The sequence below is a fragment of the Prionailurus bengalensis genome, chromosome D4, assembly GCF_016509475.1.
Source record: "Prionailurus bengalensis isolate Pbe53 chromosome D4, Fcat_Pben_1.1_paternal_pri, whole genome shotgun sequence".
NCBI classification, from domain to species: domain Eukaryota; kingdom Metazoa; phylum Chordata; class Mammalia; order Carnivora; family Felidae; genus Prionailurus; species Prionailurus bengalensis.
Genome location: NC_057359.1, coordinates 79,792,171 through 79,816,056, shown reverse-complemented (window position 1 = coordinate 79,816,056; position 23,886 = coordinate 79,792,171). Strand labels below are relative to the sequence as shown.

General features: G+C 51.1%; 1 protein-coding gene across 6 annotated transcripts in view; it reads left to right on the top strand.

Annotated features, from left to right (window-relative positions):
- The window catches only part of CDK5RAP2 (CDK5 regulatory subunit associated protein 2), a 172,390-nt gene that overhangs the window by 136,069 nt on the left and 12,435 nt on the right, over positions 1–23,886 (top strand). For all 6 annotated transcript variants that reach the window (XM_043566251.1, XM_043566256.1, XM_043566252.1 and 3 more), the window contains 9 exons: positions 2,618–2,666; positions 5,367–5,542; positions 9,761–9,880; positions 13,945–14,061; positions 16,207–16,396; positions 17,214–17,335; positions 18,420–18,656; positions 21,390–21,467; positions 22,490–22,755. In XM_043566251.1, coding sequence (XP_043422186.1) covers positions 2,618–2,666; positions 5,367–5,542; positions 9,761–9,880; positions 13,945–14,061; positions 16,207–16,396; positions 17,214–17,335; positions 18,420–18,656; positions 21,390–21,467; positions 22,490–22,755 — 1,355 coding nt within the window. The remainder of the gene's footprint in view (positions 1–2,617; positions 2,667–5,366; positions 5,543–9,760; positions 9,881–13,944; positions 14,062–16,206; positions 16,397–17,213; positions 17,336–18,419; positions 18,657–21,389; positions 21,468–22,489; positions 22,756–23,886) is intronic.

Here is a 23,886-nt window from a genome sequence, read left to right as displayed (position 1 = left end):
GGGTCGGCCAGTCCTGCAGGTCCCGCGTGATAATTCTCGTGTTCACATGTGGAGCGGGTGACTAGACGCGTTTTTATTTGACAAGGTGAGGCCCCCGCCACGACCCAGCTTTTAGGCGTAGCGGTAAGATTTGCCTGAAAGATGGAAGCGGTGCCTTCATGCCACGCTCCCTAAGCTGTTGGAACAGCCGGACGGATGGTACCTGTCACCTGTGTGGAGCGGTTTCCACCGCGAAGTTCACCGCACCACTCGTAATGACGTCCCTGTGACTGCACGCTAACCATTTGTCGTTTGGTTTTAAAGAACTCTGTTGTGGCTGGGGAATGGGCAGGATACAGTTGTTGAGTCCTTACAGACTCCTCGAAGGACGTCCTGTTTGAAGACAGAGACACCCGTGCTTTGGTTGGTCTCAGGACACTTCTTCTGTGGTCGTGGATTTTATTAAGGAATTGAGGAGAGGTGGTTTTTTTTGTTGTTGTTTTTTGTTTTTTGTTGTTTTTTTTTTTTTTTGGTAGTTACAAGATGAATTTTTGGTCGGAAGTCCCAGAGTGCTTAAAGCCTGCCCCCGACCAGTGGCACCCTGCCCTGTGCGGTTTCCGAGGCGTGTGTCTGTGCTCCTGGAGGGCGATTGCACGGTGAGGCAGGCTGTGATGCTATTGTGTGCTAGGCTGGTACGTGTAGACTGCTGGGTCCCTTGGAGGGCCGGGCTGGGCAGATGGGCCATCCTCAGGGTTTTAGGGCCAGAATCTTACCAGCTGAATGTTGGTAAGCAGCCCTGTGCAGGTGCGAGACCATGCCGAGTTGTTCTTCTAACAGCACTTGTCGCTGCCCGTTTACGGGGGTCTTGCCGCCCGGGACTGCAAGTCAGCGTCTTGGACATAGACCCGGTCAAATGGATATTTCCCCTCTTGACCAGGAATGTAGAAGACGGAAAGGTGGGACCACTGTGGTAGGGGCCTACTGTCCCTGTGGTAGTGCCCTACCGTCCACTGTGGTAGGGGCCTGTCAACCTCTCTCTGCCTTTTGGGGAGCCACAGTGTCACTGCATTTTTGATCAGGATGTAACCAAGAGGATCAAGACCTAGTTTTGTGGTTGAGCTAGCCCTGGAGTATCTCTGAATCCTTTGCTTCACTGGAGCATGTATTCAAGTAGGTGATCGAGTGTGAGTTGAGCAGAGTAAGAGGGGCCCCATCACACCTTCTGGATTTGCACCTCTTTTCTGTACAATGGAAATCCTGCCACTGTTCCGGACGGGGTCAGTGTCAAGGAGCCATCTTTGGGGCCGGGCACCTGATCTCGGGGGCCTGGCTGGCCCTCTCCCGGTGCCCGCCGATGCCATGCCATGGCAGGTGACTCTCAAGCCCTCGGGACATCGTGCTGGCTCTCGGTGCCCGTGGCTGTGCTGCTGGGGTGTTGAGGGGGCCCCGAGAGCAACACCAGCCGGCCCCGGGAGCACGCGGTGGGGACCACGAGGCACGAGGCAAACACGCGAGGCTCCGGGTGCTCCTTTCCTCTGCGCTGTGGTGTTCGAGAACTTTCCCTTTTAGGAGTAGTTTTGAAAATGGTATGTGTGGGTGCACTTTAATTATAGTCTCGTGTTTCAAGTACGGCCACAGAAGGGTTTGTTTTTTCCTTTAGCCACACGTTAGCTTCTTCAAAGAGCTCATCCCAGGCTGCAATTTCCAGAGTTCTGAAGTATTTTTAACATGAAGTTGTTAGTCTCTTTGAAATCTGGGCTCCCGTGTTTCCTTTCAGACAGCAAACGGGGCCGTGCAGGGGGAGCCGAGCGTCTTCTTCCCAGCTACGTTTCGAGCTTTATTTTGTTGTCTTTCCCCATTTCTTGTAGTCATTCCCCTGCTGCAGGCGCTGGCTTACTCAGCTGCACTCACATACTCCTCTGCCTGCTAATCCCACTTCTGAGAGTCTTTCCTGAGGAAATCATTTAAATGCAGATAAAGCTGTATGTACAAAGATGTGTATTTCCTTTACTTATAAAAGTGCAAAATCGGAGATGACCTAAATGTCAAATAAAGGGACCGGCAGAAACTGGTACATGCATGCCTACAGTGGAATATTAATGCAGCCATTAAAACTTACGTTTCTAAAGCAGATTCAGTAAGAAAAATGCTTCTAATAATAAAATTCGAAGGGAAAACAATTAAGCCCCAGTGCAGCGTCACCCAGGCCAAAATGCGTGGAAAAAAGGATGGAAGGAAGTCCACGGCATGTCTGTTGTAGGTACCTGGAGGACGGTCATGTTCTTTTTCTTGTCTCTGTTAACCCGTTTCCTGTAATGGGGATATATTGTGTTGAGAGTTTTAGAGAAGGAAAAAGAGCATGCACCCAGCAGCGCCTTTGTGATCGCTTTTTAGATTCAGGGCTGTCCCGTACCTCCAGAACTGGTGCCAGAGCAGTGATGAAGGAGGAGCCTGTGGTCTGAATGGGTTCTCGGTCATCCTACTTTAAATACCCGGGATTGTTAGAAAAAGTGTTTAAACAAATGGAACAGGGCCTCTGCGGATGTATGAGTCAGAGATTATTAGGGATCACTTGGGGTTTGTTTGTTTGTTTGTTTGTTAATGTTTTCCTTCTTCTTGATGTTCTTTCTGCTCCCAGGGAAATCGGTTGAAGTGGAAATGAGCACCCAGGATGAACCGACGGAGAGGTGAGTGAGTATATGGCGTTCGGGAAGAAGACGGCGGTTGGTCGGTCTGCTGGGTACACTGTGGCTCCCTCCCATTCAGTGAGTCCCCTGCCTCTTGTACATGAAGCGTAAACAGCGGTGAAACTGACGGTGCCCTCGCAAAGCGAGCAGTTTACGCTGTGTTTCCCGCAGCCTTCAGTCAGTCGTTTTAGGTCACTCGTGGCATTTCTCTGTTAGGTTCTGTGACTGGGACGACACGTTCCTTCTGACGGCCCCTGGGTACCTGCAGGCTAAACGTCACATGCCTTAGCCTGACACTTGAGGCCCTCCTCGGTCTGACCCGTCTTTCTGTCATGTTCCCCGTGCTGCGGTCTTATCTGACCTGTTGCTGTCCTCCAGCCCGTGCCTGGACACGAGCCGTATGCTCGACTTCTTCCTGTTGTAGTTTGGAAGTCCTTCAGTAGAGTCGGCGTTCGTGGCGATGAACCTGGCTCTCCCCGGTGCCCCCGTCTCTCTACGACTTCCCGGGATCAGCGATTCTTCCTGTAGCACTTGGCACATCGTCACATTGCAGCACTTACCACCTGGCGATGTGACGCTTCCTGCATTTACCTTCCCGCTCCCAGAATTCCCCGGAACGGGAAAGCGGCTAGCCTATAACCGGGTGTTGGCGTGTGTCCACTGCTGCTCTAGGCATTCGCGTTCATTATTTCTGACCCTAGGAGGCAAGCATTATTGTTCCCGTTTTAGGGCGAGGAACCTGAGGGTCAGAGTTGCATGCTTGCCTTGAAAAGACAGAGCTGGTGTTTGAACCTGAGTCTGTCGTACTCCTGAGGTCTTATTACCGCAAATTGCCTTTTTGGGGACAGAGACTGTGTCTCGAATTCCAGCCCCAAGTGTGTAGCATATAGTTGGAGTTCACAGAACGCTCATGGAATAAATGTATACTTTCTTAGTTTGCCTCGATGGCCCACAGGGAGGGTCAAGGTGTTGTCCTCCTCTGTTTACTGGTTAGAGGTTCTGACTGTTGTTAGTGCTATGGGTATTTCCCTCGTCTTTGGAGCAGCGACCCTTTGGGCTTCTGGGGCTAAGATAAAGAAGTAGAGACCAGTCTGGGGTGCAGAACTGTAGATTTTATGGGCATGTTGAAGGCCACATCATCAGAGTGAGCAGGTGGGGAGGCATCACTGCTCACCGGAGGATGTTTTAATCAGAGCTTCTGTGAGTTCGGAAGAAAACTCCTTTCCCACTGTAGTATTTTTGCAGATCCCTCCCGGTTCGACCCTCTGCTCCCATCCTTCTAATAACGGATCACATTGCAGTGGCGGGCTGTGGAGAGGGCAAGCAAGGCCTCCAGGGTGGAGGCGGTCGTAACTGAGAGCTAAAGGATGAGGCCAGGGGCAGGGATTGCCGGAGAGTGTCCATGTGCGAGGCGAGGGAGATGTGGCCCTGCGAGCTGGTGCCGGGAACGTAAGGGTCAAGGCCAGAGGACAGGCAGGGCCTTGCTGGACTGGTCCGCAGATTCTCTGTTAAGAGTGCAGATTCTGTGCTGCAGGAAGAGGGGAGTCTTTGAAGGAGGGTAAGCTGGGGCCAGGCAAGAGATTTGCTATTGTGAAAGATGCCCGTGGTTGCTTGGAGAATGGGCTGCGGGGCGGGGCAGGGGAGGGGTGGGGTGGGGAGGGGGGGGTGCGTGGAGCCTCTTTCAGCCCCCTTAACCATGTGTCACCCTTCCCGTTTCCGACAGGTTTGTTTCTTTTCCTTCTGTTCTGCCTTTTTCAGCTGTAGGCTTAGCGCTCACAGGGGTCACTCCTAAGCTAATTAAATGGGTGCCCTTGGCCCATTCGGCACTTTGGCAAGGCAGCGACAAGCCCGTGCGTCCATCACACTGTCTGGGCGAAGTTGCATCTGGTGTTTACCTGTTAATGAATGCGTGGCAGCTCCAGAGTCCTTTGCTCTTGTCTGCGCTCATGAATAATGAGACAAGAAGTAATAGGAAAAAGTGGGAGAAAGAAAAGAGCTTAAATTAAGGAGCTTATCTATAATGGAGACTCAGGTGGGCTTTTCGCAGAGTTCAGGGTGTTCTTCCTTATGGCTTAGGTGGCTCTTGGCAAATACAGGTTAATAACCAGATGATTGCCAGAGTGGTGGTTTTGGGACCTGCTTGGAGGCCGTGAGGGTTTTGAGAGTTTTAAACCCATAAGGCCTCTTCATGGGTTTGAGGTGGCCTCCCACTTTCTCCTGGGGTCCCAGAGCCAGACAGACCTGGGTTCAAGTGTGAGCTCTGCCACTAAGAAGCTGTGAGACAGTGAGCAAGCTTGTGATGCGGCTCAGTCTCCCCAGCTCTGAATGAGGATGGTCGTCCCTGCCTCAGAGGGTTTCTGTGGGGACCAGGTAAGGTAGTACATCTAACATGCCTGGTACAGAGGGAGCCCTCGATAAGCAGCTGCCTTTGACCCGTGCTCTTTCTTAGGCTCCCTCCCCATAAGCCACGTCGTGGCTCCCCCTTCACTGGCTCCAGACTCAAGCCCACGGAGTGCTTTTTGTTTTTAGAGCGTCCTCACTAAAAACTGCTCTGGGGAAGCAAAAGGGCTCCAAAACAAAGTTGTAAATACGGGGAAATTACAAGGGGCCAAGTGATCTTAAGTGTTTGTTCCCAAGTCATGGTCCTGGCTTGGAATCTTAGTGTGGGAAACGATTTCTCTTTCAATCCCTATGGTCAAGGATTGAGGAAGACAATTTAACCTACCAACACATCCTGCCTGAGTCTCCTGAGCCTTCTGCCTCTCACGCGTTGTCCGACTGTGAAATGTCCGAGAAGTCCTCCGGCCTCTCACGAGACCAGAAGCGAGACAGTGAGACCGGGAGGACCTCGGTAATGGCGAACCATTTTTCTCAAGGTAAGCTGAGCTTTGCTAAGCACTTCAGATGCGGCCAAGGTTTCCTGGTTTAAACAGTAATCTGCCGTCTTGCCTGAGTAAGCAGAGCGTAGTGACATTCGAATATTTGTCTGATGAAAGGAGATCCTGGCAGGGCCAAAGCTGGTCATTCAGACTATCATTTATCACCAGGGAAAGCTGCGGTTGTTGAAAGTGTTGGTGATTGGGGAAGAGTCATTTTTATTTCTTAATGATGACTTATTACGTGATTTGCCATTTCCTCGTGCTTCTGACGGTGGCAGAAAACAGGCTGGAAAGCAGAGGTTATGTGTCTGTTCCAAGTGTGGTTAATTTCCTGGTGTTCCTTTCAGACGCTTTCCGAGGCACTGTTGCTTTGAAGACTCTTGCTTTGAATCGTACAGATTCCCCAGAGCACCTAACCACCCCCCGCCCCCCACCGCCCACCATTTGAACATTTTGTACTTCCGTCAATCTGCAGTATTTCCCTTTAGTGTGTGACCCTTCATCCTTCGGCTCAGTCCCTTGTCCTGCCTCTGACTGTGGCCCATGGGCTCAGTCGGTAGAATCAGTCTCCCAAGCGTCCATCTACCCGAGCTCCCTTTTACCTCTTCTGCATTTACAGTCTTCATTACCTCCTGTTGGGTGTTAGGGAGGGATTCATGTTTATAAGTCAATGTATTTCAGAAGTTCAAGGGATAATATAGGCCAGGGATTGGCAAATTTTTCCTGGCAAAGGCCAGATAGTAAATATTTTGGGCTTTGGGGAGCATATGGTCTTTGTTGTAGTTACTCAATCCTGTTGTAGCAGAAAGCAGCCATAGACAAAACGTAAATGAGCGAGTGTGGCTCTGTTCCAATAAAACTTTATTTACCAAAACAGGTGGTAGGTGGGTTCGACCTAGGAGCTGTGGTTTTCTGACCCTTGGTATACGTTCTGGACCTCAGCTGACATCCTCTGGTCTCTCCTTTCTTCCAGTGGTTGTTTGCAAGACACCCAGAGTGGACCCAGAGCACGAATCAGACACTGGCACCTCCATTCTAAAAGCCTTTTGTTGACACCTGATCACATAGAACGTGGTTTTCGAAAATCAAAATCTTTTTTAGCAACAGAGCTCCACCCCCCTTTTTTTCAGATGAAACTTTACACGGAGGCCAAACGTGAAAGGGCTACAGGTAGAGCCTTTATCCTCCCTGGTGGCTTCTGAGGCTTCTCTAGGATACCCCGAGCCCAGAGGAGCACAGTCTGAAAACATACCTGGAGCGTGGAATAGACACATGTCATATAACTGAGGTGTTACCTGGGTTCTTCTAGTAGGCAGTTACCTAGATGTGCCTTCTTTGGATCTCTGGCTGTATCCCTGTGTGACTTCTGTGAGTCTTGTGTACTAGGTCTCTCTCGGTTATTTCTGGCTCTTTGATCTGCCTTCTGCTGAATTGGGTCAGACCTATGAGTTGTTTCCTTGTCCTTATTTGCACTTCCTTCTGTACTGTATCAACCTGGCATGGAACTCATTGCCTTTCCAAGAACCCCCGAATCGACTCCTACAAGGCCTTTGTGGGAGAAACATCCTTGATTGAGGGCTTGAGGAATTATAAGGCAGTGGGGGGTTACAGCGCAGCAGGCCAGATCATTTAATGGGAATATTTGAGATCTCTGTTCTTTCAAACCCATCTGATATGGTGCTGGGTACCTCTCTCTGCTTTCTCTCGCCTGCCCCTCTTTTTTCCTACCCTCCCACATGTCTGCCCCCCTCTCCCCCCACCCCCCCAGCCAACCTTGGTTTATTTCCAATATAGAACCGTTTAGGCATCTCCTTTACGTCTCATTATTCTGGGCACCCCTGACCTTGGGCTTATCATGCCCTCCCGGTGAAATTTACCAAGCACTTTCCTGAATGGGGACAGTGTTCTCTGGAGCCCTCCTAATACACTTCACTTTTAGCTTTTTTGGTTTGCTTCTCTTCAGACTTTTGGTCTCTGCATCTGTTTTTCCTTTTGTCGTGTTTTTATTCTAAGTAGAGAGATAATTTAAGGATTTTTCCTTTTTTCACTTGACATTATATCATAAGCTTTCTGACATGTTGTTACATAACATCATTTTTAGTGGCTTTAGAATATAGTCCGTTGAATGGCTGAACTGCAGTTTTCCTTATGTTCCCCCGTTGCTGAACATTTCAGTCCTTTCTAAAATTCCACAATTACGAACACTGCTGCAAGGGAGTATCTTTGAACACGAAGCTTTTCTTTCTCCTTATTTTGGGGCATTTTCTTCTCCTCGATTCTGTGAAGTGGAACTACGAGGCCAAAGATGCACACGCGGGTTTTAGCGGTTGCTTCTTGCAGGATTTTTGGCTTTAGAGAGTTCGCATTCGTCAGAAGGATATTAGTTGTAAGAGGGACAGCTGTTTTTCTCCCGTTTTGTAAAGATGAGTGTCGTGTTTCCCTCTCTCGGTTAGGGCTGCATAATTAATAAGTGGTGTCCAGTTCGACTGGGAATGTTTCCTTAAGCCCCAGTGATGCTTCCAGCCCCTGGCCAGACTCAGCAGGAGGTGACGCGGGCCGATGGCTGCCAAGCGCTGTTACCCCAGAAGCCGGCAGCGGGTGATGCAGATCTAAACCCGCGCGGAGGACTGCGGTCAAAATAGAGAAGTTCCCGCCTCACTCCGTCCTGACTGGCCGCCGGCAGATTTGCGACGCAGCCAGGCAGGGACGGGAGGTGCCGCCAGGACCTGGCTGCAGACGGGTTCACCCCGGCTGCGGGCTGCGGCGAGGGCCTCGCACGTTCCACCAGATGACTGGCCACACTTCGGGCATTAATCGAGATAGCTGAAGGCCCGGGAATTAAGTCACCTCATAAACATTCAGATTCATGGCAGAATTACTATTTAATTAGGAAAAGATCTGTAACATGGTGCTACTTTTAAATGAAAGTCATTTTGGAGGAATTAAAACTGGGTCATAACATTAGTCTAATGTTTTAAAACAAACATTACTAAGACACACCAAGTGTACCCTAATTGATGAATTAAAGACATTAGTTTTGCCTTTGGATACCTAATGTGGTTATGCTTTTTAGATCCTGATTCTAGAGTGTACCTCGAGATTGCAACTGTGTCTCCTCCTTTCTTTGTTCAAGTGAGATGTGGCAGAGGCTAGAAAAATAGGACATGCTCAGTTTAGAACATTTGGGAAATTTAAATTTTTACATCTTATGAAATGTTATATTGAGATACAGTGTAGAAGTTTTGAGAAACCTGAAATCTAACACCCAAAGGCAACTGCTGTCAATATTTAGGTATCTTTTCTTTTTTGTGTGTTTATGTGTCTTTTCTGTCTGTAAACTTTTAAATAGAGTTATAATTGTGCTGGATAATCCATTTTGTATCTGTGTTTTTCTGCGATATTACATGGTCCTCATGATATAGTTTCAGTAGCTGTGTCATATTGCATCACGGTGGATGTAACACAGCTTACTTAATAATCTGAGTTATTTTCAGTTTTAAGTGCTCCGTATAGTGCTGAAGATTAACATTTTCATGCATCTGGCACATGGTTGTCAGCATGTCTGGTGATCTCTTTGAATAGATTCCTAGAAGCAGACTTATTTGGGGAAAGACATTGGAAAAGAACCCTTCTACGGCTAATGATAAAAATAGTTCCCCGAAGTCATGCACATTTATATTCATACGAACAGGATGTGCCCTTGAGAGTACCCTTCTTACAACTTTCACTAGCACTGGGATTATCATTTTGCTTTGTGTTTAAGTCTTAAATTAGTAAGTGGCAAATGGATAAATATATTCCTTCCAGAGAATTAGTCTCAAAAATATCTGGATTCATTATGAAGGTAGTTTAATCAACTCTCAGGCAATTCAGGCAGACTTGAAAGTGATCTGTTAGTTTCACCATAAGGAAGATTTTAAATTAATATTTGATATTTAGAAGAATAAAGGGCTGCATTACAGCTAGCATTAAAATTGTATGGAATATAATTTTTCCATGTGCTGTAAAGCCCCCTCCTTGTGGAGGGCTGCAGAGAATCATTACAGAGCTGTGTCTGTGGGCTGTGGTCACCATGCCTGGGAAAAAATCGCCAGTTACTGACTGACTCAACACATCCCGCACGATTTAGAATTTCAAGATCGTGGCGTAATCTGTAAATTATTCCATTTGTTGGGGGCTTCAGACTTTAAATTAAAAATACTCTCCTTCCCGTAGACTTAGTAATGGAACATATACAAGAAATTCGAAGCTTGAGGAGACGTTTAGAAGAATCAATCAAAACAAACGAGAAACTTCGGGGACAACTGGAAAGGCAAGGGTGTGAATTTGATCAAGGTAAGGGAGGACCTTGTCGCCAGCCTGCCTGTGCTTCATCCGGGAAGGGACTCCGGTTACGTTTGCCTGGATAAGCTTTCCCCGTGTTGGGGAGAACTCACCCCGGTGGCCCGAGAGATTTCCGCTCAAATCCTGACCTCGCCGCTCACCTCCACGGTGACCTCACTTAACGTTGCGGATATACTGTAACGTGTTACTTACAGTAGTGTGTTCATGACGTGGGGACGATAATCCCCGTTTTATCCTGGTGCGATGAGGATTGAGTGAGCTAACTTCAGCAGGGTGCCCGCACGGTCCCTGGCATGGAGTGACTTCCCAGGCACTGGACGAGTCCGCCGGCCCCTGCACCCTGGATTGTGCTTGGCTCCTCATGTGACGTTGGTGGCTGTAGAGAAACAGATAGGGGGTTTTAAAATAAAACAGAGCGGCGTTTCGTCTTTTTGTCAGTAATGGATTTTAAAAAGTATTAGCGTGTAGGCAGTTTGGTGAGAGTCTCACACGCCCGTTCCCAGGTCGCCATTATTCCTGCGTAAACACAGTTAGATCTGAATGGAATATTCTTCCATGCGGAACTTAAAAATGGGTTTTTCCGTAGGGAAGACATTCACATGGTACAGAACTTAGTACCTCCGTTCTGTGCCCATCCGTCCTCTCCTGGCTCCTCTCCTCCCACCTCTGGTAGGTGTCTTCCACAACCTTACAGCGGTTTTTCAGTGCAAATGCAAATACATCTTCTTACTCTTTCCCTCGCCCAAAAGGTAGAATACTTTACACCTGTCCCTGTTTTCCTTGAACAGAATATTTTTGGACATCTTTCCTTGTTGCTCCAAAGAGATTGTTTTCGTACCTGAAGAATGTGCCTTGGGAGCAGCTTTGTGCCCTGGGAAAGAGCCCGAGTTTGCTTGGGAGATGGACTGAGCTGAGTGTGGACCCCGGCTCTTCCGTGTATCAGCTGGGGGGCTTTTGGGCAAGCCACCCCACCTCTCCCGGCTTTCATTATTGTACATAACAGAGTCATCGTGAGATTTCGATAAGGCAGTGCTCTGAATAGGGCGTTGCTCTGTGCCTCACTCAAGACGTGGTTGTTTTCTTTGCCATTATCATGTTATTTCACTATTTTATTTTGTACAACGTTATTAGTTGGACATCGCAAAGCTCGGCAACAAGGGGGGACGCAAACGTTTTTAGAGATTAAATCACGGAGTTCTAGAAAGATGAACTCCGTAGAAGCACTTGAGTCCTTGGACCCCTGGTCTGTCGTAGCCATCAGCCTGGAAGGATCTTTCCAGAGTACTGTATGTGCTTCCGTGTGCGAGATAAACAGAGTGGACCCACCCACGCCTCCCTCTCCCTCCCTCCCCCACTCTCCACACCACCCCCCATCCCGCTCCCTCTCTGTCTCTCACCCCCAGAGAAATTGATTAACCTGAGTTATTAGTCCTATCAAACCCTGGGAAGAAATACATGCCTGGACCCTTCACATTCACTCTTGGTAATGCCTGAATTAGATTCATTCTGTTTTACATTTTTCCTGGCGAATCCAATTATAGAATTATTTGGGGGCTCACATGGCCACCAGCGACAACGGAGCTGGCAGTTGCTCTGGAGAGTAATTCACTCTGATGGGAAGGTTTACAAAAAAGGCATTCATAAAGTATTTACGCTGGTGGCTGGTGGAAAGACATGCTGTTCTCACCTTGTCTTCACAATCTCTGAAAAGACAAAGAAAGAAAAGTGGCTCCGCCTCCCCCCTGCTGTGAGTCGTTCATCTTGGGAGCGGCTTTGAGAAAGGCCTGGCTCCTTGTGATTGGAGGTGGAATATTGTTAAAACTGTCATCTCACGTGGTAGCTTGTCACCAGTTACGGGGAGCTGGTAGGGACGCCTTCAGAGGAAAGACTGGCCTCTTACCTCAGCACTGGACCCCGCTGGCTCGGGCTCTGTCAGGAGCCCTTCTCTGGCCTGGGTCTCCCTTTGAGAAGCGACCACGCTAGCTGTGGTCAGAGCAGACTTCTTCTGCAGAATGTTTCCTGTTCATCCAGATGGCTGTTTGGTCCCGTTTTGGGCTCTAGCCTATCATCAGTTATGATATTAATACAAACGGTAATAGCAGTAATAATAACAACATTGATCATTTTTATTGGGCTCGTGGAGACTTGGGGAAGTTGTGTGACGTACCTGAGGTCATACAGCCATTAAGAAGCCAGAGCCATGATTCAACCCCAGGTGTCTCTGCAAAGACGGCAGAGTTCATAGGGGAGAGACACATGTGAATGAAAAAATGACGTGACGTTATGATTTGTGAGTCATTAAGCCGAGGAAAGGGAGTGCTGTCGTGCAGAAAGACTGTGGAACATTGGCTTCTGGGAAGCCTGATGTCGTAGCTTCCTTTTACGGGGAGTTTGAACGTTACAGGGAATCCTTTGTGGACCAGGATGCTTTCAGCTGCGGAGAGCAGAATATGAGGAAAAACCGGTGTAAACAATGGGGGTTTCTGTTGTCTTCCATAACAAGAAATGCGGATGCAGCCAGTTCCAAGGCAGGTTTAATGACTCCGTGAAATGATAGCTGGGCTTGGAGTTAGTATCTGTGATGGCCGCAGTCACTGTAATACCACATCCTCTCAGGACAGTGTCCAAAGCACGGGGACGAAGATGGTGGGGCTTCCCCCTGCTCTGCTCTTTTCATCCGGGTGAGAAACCTTTCCCAGAAGCCTCCAGCAGGCTTCCCGTCGGTCGGGTCTCGTTGACCGGAAGTGGCGCCTGGCCGTGTTCTGGCTGCGCCGGGGTCTGGGAAAGCAGGCTCCGGCGTGTTGGCCGTGTGGTGTAGTAAGGAAGGTGGCGGGAGGGAGGCCCCTGCCTGCCTCACGCGGAAAGCCCTGTGCTCTGCAGAGGGTAGGTAGCACGTCTCCACGCTCTGGACATTACCCAGGGTGCAGTGCAGAAAGCTGAGGTGGAGGGAGTGTCAGAGCAGCTGTCCGGCCAGAGGAAGGAGTGGGATTTTCGGAGAGAGACCACAGCCTGGGCAGGTATTTACAGACGAGGAAACTGGTCAGAGTTTGTAAGTGACCTCAACCCCGGTCTGTCTGGCTGTGGACCCTGATCTTTGTTGTATTAAATACTCAGAGGCTGTGAGCTTGAGCTGAGAGTTGAAAGACAACTGTGATTTTGACAGGTGAAGAAGGAGCTGGGCATTCGAGGCCCAGAGAATAAAGACCTCACGACCTCACCGTACAGGGTCTGGGAGATGTGTGACCTCACGGTATGTGGGGGCACAGAAGTAGCTCAGTTTGGCGGCATCCGAGGCCACTAGAGTCCAGGGTAGAGAGGGAGCGGGCTGTGCGTGAGATTGGAGTGAAATAATGGAGGTCTGAAGTTTGGGCCTCGTGTTTGGTTTGTCTGTCTTCGCAGCGGAGGGCCGTCAGGTGTTTCTGAGCAGGGGATAACCTGAGTGGACTGCATGCCCCCCACTGGCAGAGTAGCAGGGGGGCAAGGTCAGGGCGCAGTGATGAAGCTTGAACTACAGGGACGGAAAAGAGTGGGCCGGCATCCGAGGCGCTGGTGAGGAAGAGCCATCAGTCGTGATTGCCTGCTTGGGCAATGCCAGAGAGTGGTGGTTAGGATGACTCCAGGTTTGCAGCTCAGATTAGGGGTGGTGGTGACAACATCGATAGGAGCAGAAACAAGCAGAAGAGGGCAGGTTTGGGAGGTGAGGGAGGAAAGGGGAAGGCTTCAGCTTTGGCTCTGGGGCCCGGGAGCTTGCCTCAGCGGAGAGGTCTACTGAAGGTGTGGACCCCAGGAGAGACATCCGTGGAGGTTAAGACTGTCACCCACTCACCTTCGTTCACCCTGAGCGCAGGTGAGAACGGGAGGGGGTGCCTTTTGCCTCCTCTTTAATAAGCTCACTCTTATTTCCCTTTGGACTCTTGTGATACCTCATCTGCTTCACTGAAGTGATTTCCATTGCGTATTGTGTTTCCTCCTCGTTTAAAACTGTTTTCTAGAAAGTTCCGTGCATACGGACCTGGCAACTATCCATAAATCACTTTTCATGTGTGTTTTTATAGGTTCTACGAACGGTTTGGCTTATGGATCAGAGCTGCATAATTCTCTGACATCAGAGATCTGTTTCCTGAGGAAGCAGAACCAGGCTCTCAATACAATGCTCGCCAAGGGATCCAGAGGTAGGAACTAACGGAGCCATCTGCCGGCTGGAACCCCACAGCCCTCTGTGGCCTGGGAAGAATGCATTGGAGTCTGACCAACCTAGGTTCAAATTCTGTGGCTCTGTGACTTTGCGCAGGTCCCTTAACCTCTCTGAACCTCAGTATCCTTAGCTGTAAAATAAGAGTACCTCAGGGGGCAGTTGTGATGGTTATCTCTGTGAAGCCCTTAGCACAGTGTCTCTAATAAGTATACAGCCACCTCTCGTTTGCCTCAGTTTACGGTGGAAGAGAGAAAAGCTAGAAATGCATTACCCTGCCAGAATCTCATCCAGAGACTCCCTACTATCAGGGAGGTTTTCTAGTATTTCTTTTTTTTTTTTTTTTTTTTTTTTAATTTTTCTTTAACGTTTATTTATTTTTGAGACAGAGAGAGACAGAGCATGAACGGGGGAGGGGCAGAGAGAGAGGGAGACACAGAACCGGAAGCAGGCTCCAGGCTCTGAGCCATCAGCCCAGAGCCCGACGCGGGGCTCGAACTCACGGACCGCGAGATCGTGACCTGAGCTGAAGTCGGACGCTTAACCGACTGAGCCACCCAGGCGCCCCTAGTATTTCTTAGGAAGATCCTTGCTCTTAATTCTTTCTTTTTGGAGCTTAGTCCCCAAAGAGCTTTCACCTACAGTATCTCTCAATACTTAAGATGTTTCTGGAAGGAGGAATTATCAGTCCTGTTTTATAGGTAAGAAACTGAGGCCTGGGGAGTTGGCCGGCCTGTGATCCCTTATCTAGAAATGGGCAGAGCTGGGACGTGGGTCAGCGTCTCTACTTTCCCTAGAGGATACTGATGCGGCTGTTGTCTTAAGAGACAGAGTCCAGGGGCGCCTGGGTGGCGCAGTCGGTTAAGCGTCCGACTTCAACCAGGTCACGATCTCACGATCGGCGAGTTCGAGCCCCACGTCAGGCTCTGGGCTGATGGCTCAGAGCCTGGAGCCTGTTTCCGATTCTGTGTCTCCCTCTCTCTCTGCCCCTCCCCCGTTCATGCTCTGTCTCTCTCTGTCCCAAAAAAATAAATAAACGTTGAAAAAAAAAAAAAAAAAAAAAAAAAAAAAGAGACAGAGTCCAGGCTTCTGCAGATCATTCATTCACTCAGCAAACATGTTAGGGCCTGTGTAGACCGATACAGAGATGAATGAGACCTGGTCCCCTCCCTCGAGGGACCCGTGGTCTGATGGCAGAGGCAGCCAGGCAGCCCGTGGCAGGCCAGCATGAGGATCAGGCTTGACAAAGGCAGGCTCAGGGAGCACAACACCCAGGAGAGGCGCGGCTTCAAGAGCTCAGTCCAGAAGGCTCAGCAGGGATTAGCCAAGGTGCCTAAGATTTAGAAGAGCCAGGGCCTTTTAAGTAGAAGAAAGAGAGCAGACAGAGGCCTGGGGATTAGTGGCAGGGAGAGTATCCACCGCTCGGGACTTGTAGGAAGCTCACTGTGGCTGGAGTGTGAAGGAGGAGGGGAGCACTTGCTCAGAAATCAGCATGCCGGGGCGAAGAGTGGGACCTGAAAAGCTCGGCCCCTCTTTGGCTTTGTGACCTTGGGGAAGGAGGTCTTAATCTCTCTGTCCCTAGATTCCGGGTAGGCAGAAGAGTGCACTTGAACATGCCACTGTGCCCCCGGGGCGTGCTCTTAACTGCCCCGTCTCTGGGTCCTGGGCGTGTTTTCTCCATCAGGAGAGGTGCTCTCCTGGGCTGAGGAGCAGATGGGGCCCCAGGTTGCCTTTTGCACAGCCCTGCTGGCTTTACCGGAGGGCTTACGGACTTTTCTCACATCCGTTGCCAGAGTTTGGGACTGTTTCTTGCCTGTGTCTATAATTTATACCCACGGTTTGCTCCGCGACGGCAAAGTAACTAGGTTTGCACGGCCCATTATTGTATAGAAAATTAAACAGGCCCATTTCATCCCAGTGACGTTTAATCTGCAGCCTTGATGTTGACAGATTTATCTGCCCAAAATGCATAAGATAATTGGAATGCCAAAATCATAAATGCCAGATTAAATCTCATTCTGTTTTGTATTCCTGGAGTGCTTGAGCTGAAGGGCCGTATTTGCGTAATAGGGTTGGAAAAAACAAATGGTGTCTCTTCTCAGTGGTGCTTTTTTTGTGTTTGCAGATAAACAGAAGGAGAATGAGAAATTACGCGAGTCCCTCTCCAGGAAGGCTGCGAACCTCGAGCTCCTTCGGCGAGAGTACGCCTGCTTGAAGGAGGAGAATGAGAGGCTGCAGAGGGAGGTCTGCGAGCGGGACAGGCACTCCCAGCAGCTGCTCCGGGAAGTGTGCAGCACCCGCAGCGAACTGAGCAGGTAGCGGTCAGGGTCACCCCGGGGCGCGCTGACCCCTGCCCAAGTGCCGGGGAAGGCCAGCAAACACTCAGGCACACGACGTCAGGTGGGAACAAAGCACAAGGAGCAGAATCGTCTGAGGGAGGAGGGTAGGGCCTGGGGGGGGCAGATGGCTGTTTTTCTCCGGGGGACGTCAGGGTAGGCCTCTCTGAATTAAACGGCGACCTGAAGGCAGCGGAGGGGTGGGGCCCCTGGGGCAGGGTGTCCTTGGCCTGTGCGGGGCGGAGCAGGGAGGCCAGTGCGCCTGGAGTGAAGGGGGACCGGAGAGGCTGGGTGCCGAGTCCCGTAGGCCCTCGCAGCCGTGGGGAGGACTGGGGTTTCACTCTGAGTGACTGGGAAGCCACGGAGGGGAGTCTGCGCAGAGGAGGGACGTTTGTCCGACTTAGATATGAAAGGGCTCGTACTGGCCGCCCCCTTTGCAGTTTCCCCTCGTCTCTGGCTTGTCCCATGTTTCCAGTTGTCCCCCAGCAAGATCACTCTCTTGCCATCGTGCAGTCCCGGGCCCTCCCGAGCTCTGCAGCCCTGGGTGAGACGTAACCTTTAAGCTTCACTTCCTCATATGCTATCTGTGCACTGGGGACTGAGAGCACGTACACTTTGGGTGTCGATCACGCACGTCCGGGCCGGGCCCAGGGGGCCGCTCAGGAAGGAGTGGCCGTGACTGGAATTGTCACCCACGCTTGTCAGTCTCGTCCACACTCTGCCGGCTGTGGAGTCAGAGCAAGTCCCCGTGCGTCAGAATTAACGTCCCCTCCCTGTGGCCGGGGGGCCTCTCCAGGGTGCAGGAGGAGGCGAAGTCGAGGCAGCAGCTGCTCTCCCAGAACGACAGGCTCCTGCAGTCCCTGCGGGTGGAGCTGAAGGTGTACGCGAAGCTGGACGAGGAGCACAGGAGGCCGAGAGGTACTGGGCGCGCTGCCCGAGGCGCTTCCCGTCCTGGGGCTGCTGCGTGGGGGCTGGGGGCTGGCCGCTCGTTCCGGAATGCCGCCGTCACACCCAGGCTTGCCTCCTGGGCGGAGGGGCACGCTTCGCAGCGAGCCCCTCGGGCCCACTCTTCTTCTGCAGCAGCAAGAAACGCGGAAGGACACGGGCTGGGGAGGTCAGGCCAGCCGAGGCCTGGGTTCTCTCTGCCTCGCTCCCGGGCCGTGGGACCTTCGGCAGGTCGCCTCGCCCCTCTGGGCCTGGTTCTGCCTCCATCAAATATGTGTCCTAATGTCTGTTCTGTGGAGTCTTGAGAATTAAACGAGCTCATTTCTGAACAGCACACTATCACAGTGCCTGGGACACAGTAGACACTCGAGGAATAATCTGATTACACGTTTCCTGCTAGTGCGTGTTTCTTTCGTCCATTCATTCAGCACATGATTATGGAGCACCTACCACATTGCAGGGCATTGCTGCGGGATGGTGCTTCGCCCCGGTCCTCTAGACACCAGATCAGAGCGACTTGACTGTCAGGTCTAATGTTTCAGAATCTTTCTTGAGGTGTGCTAGGGTTTTTGTTTTGTTTTGTTTTGTTTTGTTTTTTAACTAATTTTCCAGATGGTTTCTCCCTATTGAAAGTTTAGCTAGAAAAGGGTCACCTCACAGCTTTCATTTTCTCCTCAAGTCACTTTTCTTATTCTTGCTGTTGTGCCTTTTTAATATACTGTGGCTCTTAAAATCAGCCCCTTTCATTCTATAATTCCAGCCCAAATAGATTTTATTACTACTAGACATAATTTCGGGGTTTGGTGTGCAATTTGCGAGGCTTTTATGGCCAGAAGCGAAAATTAATTTCCAGCTCTTATTTAGGCTGTGGAATAGCGGCAATTAAGTCTGCCAATATTTTTGTTTTTAAGTCAAGTTGTTATTTTAAATTGTACCTAGTTCTTAGGAAGGGGAGGGCGGTGGCGATGGCGGGTTTAAGACCCTGTTGCGCTCCTTTGATGGCTGACCTTTTGGAGGCAGAAGACGTTCAAGGTTTTCCCTTTGCGCTTGTTTCCAGAGCCATCAGGAGAAGGCTGGAGGGGACAGGACCCTTTCAGTGACCTGCACGGTCTCCTAACAGAGATCCAGGCTCTGCGGGGACAGCTGGAAAGGAGCATCGAGACCAACAGCACGCTGCAGAGCAAGCTGGAGGGGCAGCTGGCGAAGGAGGGGAAGAAGGCTCAGGAAGGAGCCCTCACCGGGGCTCTCCAGACCCCGTGTGTCCCCGAGTGGCCCCTGCAGCTGGACAAACACGGTACTGCCCCCGCACCTCCTAACCTCTTGAGATTGCGGCCCTGTGCATGTCACTGGGACACGTGAGCTTCTGAATGGTGCCCTTGCCCCGTGGAGGTGTCCCTCCGCTGACTGCAGGCATGCTGGACCCCAGGAGCCAGGGGCCTGGCCACTGAGCAGTCGTCGCCTTTGGCAGGGTGGTCCGATCTCTGTCCGGGGCCCTCGGTTCTCAGGGCAGTGGAGTTTGGGCTGCCAGCGCTCTCTTCGCCTCCTGTCTTGTCCCCACTCCCCCATCCATTTAGCCCTGCCCATATCGCTCCACTGAAAATCCTTTTGGGTCCCTCTTACTGCCTTTTAAAAAGAATCTAAACTTCTTATACTGGCTCTCAGTGTCTTTCAGGATCTGAAAGCATCCCGGTAGGTTTGAAAACTGATTCTGTTTTGCCATTTGCTTGTGGGTTTATTGTCTAGCCCTGCAGAAGCTGTGTAGGGTAGCAGAAAAAGGACAGGAGCGGGTCCCCATCATTCCTTTGTCCCTTGCCCAGCACAGAGCCAGGAACAAGCCAGAAAGTGGTCAGACTTAAGGCAGTTGGCCAGGCCATCCTCTTTGCTCTATGGATGGAGAGCCTGAGACCCAGAGAGGGTACTGGGCTCACCCAAAGTGACATGGCAAATAGGGGCAGAGCTGCAGCTGGAAATCATCTTTTAGCTCCCGAGTCCAGTGCTGTCCCTGGAGCACCGCCTGACCCGACGGAGCCTCAGGTGTCCGGGGGTCATCGCCCGAATACCCGCAGCGTGGGTGTGCACATCCAGTGGGACAAGGAATGTCAATATACTTTATACAAAAATATTGTATAAAAGTTTGGACTTAGTCTTTGCTGGGATTGGGAATTCTGTTTATTGCCCTTAATTAAAAAAAAGAAATTAAAATCTCTTAAAGAGCACCCAGTGTGCTTTAGAACTTACCGTGATTGATTTATTGATTTCTCCTTGATAAAGAATTTAAAATTTTAACCAGAAGATGATGTGACGATATGAAAAAAAAAAAAAGTGAAGAAAAATCCTTCATGATTCTACAGAATGATAATATTTTGCTTTGCGTTATTTCTCTTCATTTGATAGTCACATGCCAGTGTGAATTTATATTGTTCACGTTGGGTTTTGTGCCATTCTACGGCCTTTCTTTGTTTTTGCCCAGTGTTGCATCATGAATGGTTCCCAGTCTTTCACACGGGCTTCCTAATTACTGTTTTCAGATTATCGCCAGTCACGAAACCGTTACCGCGGTGATTATTAAAGTGGTCTCTGATTTGGAGCTTTAATAAACGTCGATGTTAATATGCTTTTTGCTGTTAAACAGCATTCTTAGGATAAAATCCTACTAGTGGAATCTCAAAAGACTTGGAAAGGAGCCACGTTGCCTCCTTTTGCGTGGGATGTATATCAGTAGTGGGTGTCTGTGTTTTAAACGTAGGCTTCTCCTGGCCCTTCTTCGGGCTTAGCGGAGATGGGACTGAGGAGATAGGGGGGTGCTCTGGGGACTTTGGGGCAGGGAGAACGATCCAGGACCAGGGCTGCCCAGGAGGGACAGTTGGGGCAGCTGAAGGGAGGTGGCCATTGAACAGCATTTGCTGCTTCTGAAACCGGTCCGGGGTCAGCCTAGGTGTGCCTCGCGAGAGGACCGGGAGAATGTGTTGAGAATCCACCGTGCTGTCCCAGTGCCACAAGTGCTCCTGTGTCCTGGACTGGGCGTTGGAATTCTTCCTTCGGCCGGGCCTTTCTTCCTTTGCAAAAGACTTTCCAGGATTGTATTTAAGCGTGCTTGTTCCAAAGTTCTGCTCTGAAGATGGCTGTTTTGGGCAGAAAGCAATCCCTCTGAGGGGCCAGCTCCTTGGCCCTGGAAACGAAGTGCGCCCTTGGAGGCGGCTGGGTGGGAGGGGCTGGTGGGGCGTCCGAAGGCCTGGACACTAGGCACGGTCCTCACTGTGCCTCCACACTCTGGGTAGTGCTGACTGGATCACCTGCTGTCCCTGCCCCTCGGTCGTCCCTTCTCCACCAGGTCTGAATGACGGTGCCATCCTGCCCACGGTGCCACTGGGGGTTCAGGTGTACAAGTGCTCTCGAGATTTCACAGAGTGGCAGGCCACCTCGCCATCTAAATGACTTTGCCCCCTTATGCTGTTTCCAGTGCATCGCTTCCCAATCTCTACTCTGGGGCCTCTTCTCTCTTGCTTGGGTGGCTCCTGCAACCTCCAGACTCACTGCTCCAGTCCAGAACACGGCCCTCAGCTTGACCTTGCCCTGCCTGATGCCCTCGAGGGGGCCCCACCGTCCTCTTTGTTCTGACCGTGCTGCGTGCTGCCACCAGGGCCCTCCCTTGCGCCCTGGGCTCCGCCTACCCCTTGCTTGATCCTCCCCGAAGGCGTCCTGTGGCTCAGTCCCCTGTGCCTTTGCATCTGTTCATCCCTCTGCCTGCCTGCCTCCCTCTCCCTCCCCAGGGCCCACAGCCCCTGTGCTTCCCTCCCTTACCCTGACCACCTGGAAGGGAAGCTGCCTGTTCACTTGTTGGGCAGGAGGGTCCTTCCAGAGGGGAGACTGGGTGTGCTCACTCTGTGTCCCTGGGTCCTGCAGAGGGGATGCCAGGAAGATTGGAGTGAATGCTCTTGTGTGGCTGGTACTTTACTGTTTTCTCATTCAGTTCTTTCTCAAACGCCCATGACAGTGTATTTTCCTTCTCTTCTTTTGCATTTTGTAGATGCTGACAAGTGCCCCATGCCTGGAGATAATTCCTGCGACCTGTTTGACTCCCGCCTGGTGGCGCCACCACGGTCAGGTGCGGAGCTGAAGGCTGGGTAACTGTGGCACGATTGGGTTTGGCAGGAGGACTTTTTAAGTTGAACCAAAGGGGGTCCCTGGTCTAATCAAGAGGGTGCTTGCCAGGATTTGGGGTTTCACGTTCTCAGCATGTCTAGCTGGTGATCTCCTCCTCTAAGCCAGTTCATCTGTTCCTAGCTGTTACCGACCTTAGCAACGTCATTGGGTCCTTGTTGCCTTAGATGAAAAAGTGTCACCGCCTTGGTGTAGCTTGTAAGGCCCTCCAGGGTCCAGCCTCACTGGGCCCGTCCAGCCCTGTCCTTGTGCATCCGTGCTGCCGACAGAGGGGTCACCGTCCTGCAGACGGGCCTGCCCTTTCCTCTCCCTGGGATGGTGCGGTGTGGCTCCTCCTTTTCCAGACCACCTTTGTCCCATTCTCTGCCAGTGCAAGCCCCGTTCCCTCCCTGAGACTCGTCCTGAGTGCAGACTGGTCTGTGACATGCCTTTGTGGAGGCCCCCAGTCAGAGCTATTCGTCTAGACTTTTATTGATCCAAAGGTAAAGACCAACAGGCTTTACCTCTGTTTAGTGTAATCTTGCTTCGTGTGGAAGCCCGCTCACTTGTTGCTTCTCCTAGGAAGCCTTTCCTGATCTCCCTTCCCGCACAGAGAATTGATTATTTTCTCCTCTGCGCTCTGGCTCTCTGTCATCGTGCTGTTACACCTCCCGCATGGTGTCTGATTAGACCACGGGCTCCCGGAGTGCAGACACTGGCCTGATTCATCTGTGCAGATCAGGGGTCTCTGCAGATTGGGTGCCTGAGAAGTGTTGGCTGAATTGAATCGAGCTTGTCCCGTGAGACGAATAAGCCCAGCGTGGGGTAATCCGCAGACAGAGGCCCCAGAGCCAGGCCTCCCCTTGCACGGTGCCTCGTGGCCTTGGGGTCTGAAGGCCTCTCTTCGGCCTCCCGCCTGGCTTCAGCGTTGGTGAACCACAGGATACCGCCTCAAATAGATCTCACATCTTCCCTCTCATGTTGTAGCTTCGGAGACTCCGCCGCTCTCCGGAAATGACACGGACTCCCTCTCCTGCAGCAGTGGCACTTCGGTCACCGGCACGCCGTGCGCGTCCCACCTGGTCCCTGGCCACCGCCTGTGGGCCGACGACAGCGGCTGCCACGTCCTGGGCCTGACTGGGGACTTCGAGGCCCTGTGCCAGCAGATTGGCCAGGGCCAGAAGCTCCTTGCCGAGATGGCCCTTCAGATCCAAGAGGCTCCCCACCCTGCAGGTCTGGAGCTGGAGACAAAGGTGAGCTGACGGACGGCTGGAGGCCAGGAGGTACTCACTGAGAGCAACACGCCCAGGGCCGCCTGAGGGCCCTAAGACGGCGAGGGTGCACAGCTTCTCGGGAAGGCCCTGGGAAGAGAGTCCGGGAAACGTAGCCTGCCAAAGCTCAGAGCTCAGGTCCAGACCGGGTGGCTGTCCTGTGGGGGGCACTTGTTGTGGCTTGTCACCTGTGTTAGTGAGGTCTCTTCGCTGGGGTCACTCCTTCCTGCCTCGTCCTCCCGGAACCCTCCTCACTGTAAAGTTACCTCTTGTTGAAGAACCTCGTGCCAGGTGCTTGGCATAAAGTTATTCATTCACTTCCTCCAAGGCTCGGGGGTCAGATTCTCTTTTCCTCCCCGGCCAGACCCCCAACTGCCAAGCTTCCACGGGTCACATCTCTGGTCCCTGTTCTCAGGTCCTTACTGAGGCCCCGTGCTTCCCGATACCTGATTTGCCATTTTGTTTTATTATATTGTAGGAGTCAATTCCGTATTTTATATTTCACTAGGTAATAAGCTTCAGGAGAGCAGGGATAGTATTTCTTTTGCTCATTATCGTGTATTTACTACCTAGCACAGGGCCTGGTGTGCAGTGTGCATGCACATGGTGAATGGGTGTTGAACGTAGTAAATACTAGTAAGATGATTGTTCTTTTCTGATCATCTTTGGTGTACAAAAGGTTAGAAACTGTAGAAAAGTGTAAAAACATCACAAAGCACTCCGCTAAAAATTTTGGTACACACATACACACACACGCTTTTAGCTCATTCATGAAGTTCAGTAAAACTGACTCCTACTGGGGCGCCTGGGTGGCTTGGTCGGTTAAGCGTCCGACTTCCGCTCAGGTCATGATCTCACGGTCTGTGAGTTCAAGCCCCGCGTCGGGCTCTGTGCTGACCGCTCAGAACCTGCAGCCTGTTTCAGATTCTGTGTCTCCCTCTCTCTCTGACCCTCCCCCGTTCATGCTCTGTCTCTGTCTCAAACATAAACGTTAAAAAAAAAACAACAACTGACTCCTACTTCTATGAATTTCATGGTTTGCCTTTCAGCTAACATACTAACAATTTTCCTGTCCCATTCAATATTTTTCTAGAACTTGACTTTTCTTGGCTG